Below are 3,232 nucleotides of genomic sequence, written 5' to 3'. Positions count from 1 at the left end.
GCCCGGCACCAAATTGCCCTGTTGCCCGTTCGGAACGCCATCCTGGTGGAGAAGGCCTGGATGTGATCATCAGGATCGGTTGTACCGTCGTATATGCTGAGTTGAGGGGGCACGAAGTGCTCCAAAATATGGACATCCATGATGGCCCGAGTGAACGGTAATCCTTCAACTGCCTCCTCCTCCTTCACCGTCGGCGCCCCTCCTGCCGGCGCTGTGTTAACAGTGCTGGTCACTCTCTCCGTCCTCGCCTGGCTTCCCTCCAACTCCGTGTCTTCTAACCTCCAAGTTCTATCCAAGGCGCTGCTATGTTCGGCCGTCCCCTCCCGACCGGTCGAGGTCCTGGGATCATCCTCCTGTTGCCGTCCCGACACATCCTTACCTTTCTCCCTAGCTTCTCGCTCCCGGGCAATCCGAGCGGCGCACTCCTCTCTCACAGCCGATAACTCTTGCTCGTGTTGCCGCCTCATATCCTCCATTTGCTGCCGCAAAGCTCTGATCGCCTCTATCGGGTCCTCAACGGTCGTGTTTCTTGTGGTCATCATTGGGCTTAGACTCTCGGTCCCATGGTGGGCGCCAAAATGTTCCGGTATAAGGCCGAGATCCAAACCTACACCTCCTTCTTGATCAATCTACTATCCAAGTTCTCCCGCGTGCTCCTATGTTCCAGACGTCCGGAGGGTACCTGGCAAAGGCACCCCGATGCTTAAGTCAGTTTTATTATCCGATCGGGTATCTTAGCTCAGAATTAAATGCGTAATAAATGAACCTGCCTACTTGGGACCTTTGACTCGTATTTATAGTGGTGGACATGGGTCTGGTATTAAGGTTACCTTAATTAAGGCCCAATTATGGCCCAAACACCTAAAACATGTGATTATACAAATCATTCTGAACTTACCTTAATCCTGACGACTGTGACCGTCCGGTCTCTCTGCCAGCCGACCGCCTTACCCCTTAATCGTACCCTAGGTGAATCCTGTAACCGACCGTCCGGCTATGGTGTCACCGGACAGCGGTTCTTAGTTGTCAGTAATGGCGGAAAGTGGAATGATATGAAAGCTGAGCTGTGGTATTAACTGTTGGATCTGTTTCGGTTGTTCTTTTGCCACTGCCGACTTTCCTTCACCGGATGACGATGTCCGCTCGGCCCTCGCCCTTGTTGTTCTCACGCCTGGGCCTTTGATGCATCGCCTGTCCGGTGGTAACTGCGACCGGACGGTGATCCCTAGTACAGTGACTAAATATAGTAACTGGATGAACCATGTTCATTGGACCTAATATTCGTAAAATTACCTTCTTTCAGGATTCTTTAATTTGTTTAATTATCCTTAATATTTTTACAATCTATCTTATTGCCACTAGTATGTGATGAACCTCTAGTATCGAACAAGATATTTTCGATCTTCTCCAAATTGAGATTTCATCCTTAACTTCCTTATGTACAATAAATATATATATATATATATATATATATATATATATATATATATATATATATATATATATATATATATATATTATATAAAGTCTCAACTCATTTAATATATTCATATAAAAAAATATATTGTATTTGCATTTATATTATAAAAATATTTCCCTCGTTTTCTTTTTAATACACAAACCAAAGAATTGATAACACTGTACACACTTTTTTGGTTATAAACAAACACTCGTAAAACGAATTTATTCATATCAGAACAGAGACATCGCTTCAACCTTTATCACACTTCATCGACAACCTTAGCCTCTGTCAATGGTTTACGCTCACAACAATCATCACTGTTGCCAGCACTACCACCACTCTTCTCACTGTCCCAAATGAAGTACACATAGAACAGATACGAGTTGCCACTGATCACAAGGCCAAAGAAGAACACAGACTCAAGAAAGCCCATAAACGTTGAAAACTCGAATGCAAACCCCAACATGATGGAACTGATCAAAACCCAGATCACGACCTTAATGTTGTGAGAAGATGGCGAAGATGGGGGAAGAGAGTGGTACAAGCGGAAGCAATAGTCCAAGAAGAAGGATCCGAAGTAGACGAAAGCCACGAATACGATGGTGGGAGTGTCGTTGTTTCTGTGCGCGCTGTAGATCGTCACCATGCTGCTGATCGTCATGTTGATGAATCCAAAGAAGGGTAACACGCTTTTAAGCTTTTGGAGTGCTTCATCGAATGAAGAAGTTGTCAGAGGAAGAAGGTGAAGTGATGATGAAGCAGTCATAGTTTTTCTGTTTGGAGAATAAGGTCTAAAAAAATGGTAAATTTTAACAGCAGTATCAAGATTTTGGTAGTGTCTGTTACTGGAAATTTGACTGTAACAATGTAGCTTGAAGATTCTTGAGATGTTTAATAGTGTCAAGATTTTGGAGTGTCTGTGACTGTAATCTGAATCACAGTGCCAATATCTTTGCAGTGTATGAGACTGTAATATGGATTACAATAATGTTGTAGTGTAGTGTCTGATGACTACAATCTTGAATGTAGTGTTATGTGTACGTGACTGGAGTGGAAAAATGTGGGGAATGACCCTGAGTTCAATTTTGACACTGGAATCATCAAGGTTTTAGAAGAATTTGCAAGGATTGTGTGACTACAATTGTGAGCATGATATAAAAAAATGGGACAAAACTGCAATTCAACAACAATATGGAACAGTGTTGTGAGATGATCAGGGAATGGGGTTGATGATGTTGGTGACGAAGATGTCGGAAATGAATTCACTTAAATTTGGGTGCAAAGAGGAATTTCGTGGAAAGTAAGGTGAAGATTGAGATGTTTCTCTTGTGTTTCTTGGGAACATTGGAAAACATGTTCTGAGAAAGTATCTAAGAAGTTTATGTAAGATTGACAATGCGAGAAAAGAAGTTTCTTGGAAGTTTCGGTGGTCCCACATCGATTAAAAATACTCAATTACAAGGTGTTTTTCTTGGGTAGGTTAGTTTGAATGAGACATACCACAGGAATATAAATAGTTTTCTCTTTAAATCCGTTCGGAATTTCTTAGGTATTTTCACAACTTCTATTAAATTAATTTTGATAAAGATAAGTCAACTCACATAAACTGATTTTTTATATAAATATATAAATTAAAACTAATTTATAAATATCTTATTATATAAGTTTGTAAACTGATTTTTAATTTAATATCATGTTTTGATAAATTATTTATTAACAAATTTTCATGTTGATTATAAAAAGTATATGAATATATCGAGTTTCACTACA

At 40.7% G+C, this 3,232-nt stretch overlaps 1 protein-coding gene across 1 annotated transcript; it reads right to left on the bottom strand.

The window, feature by feature from the left end:
* Positions 1 to 1,601: 1,601 nt before the first annotated feature.
* Positions 1,602 to 2,827, bottom strand: LOC106769073. The gene has a single exon (XM_014654540.2). The coding sequence runs from the start codon at positions 2,226 to 2,228 to the stop codon at positions 1,722 to 1,724; it is 507 nt and encodes a 168-aa protein (XP_014510026.1). The 5' UTR covers positions 2,229 to 2,827; the 3' UTR covers positions 1,602 to 1,721.
* Between the last annotated feature and the right edge of the window lie 405 nt (positions 2,828 to 3,232).

The sequence above is a fragment of the Vigna radiata genome, chromosome 1, assembly GCF_000741045.1.
Source record: "Vigna radiata var. radiata cultivar VC1973A chromosome 1, Vradiata_ver6, whole genome shotgun sequence".
NCBI lineage: Eukaryota > Viridiplantae > Streptophyta > Magnoliopsida > Fabales > Fabaceae > Vigna > Vigna radiata.
This window is presented reverse-complemented; position numbering and strand designations above follow the sequence as displayed.

Coding starts and splice junctions, on each gene's coding strand:
- LOC106769073 (XM_014654540.2), bottom strand. CDS start 2,228: ATGACTGCTTCATCATCACTTCACCTTCTTCCTCTGACAACTTCTTCA.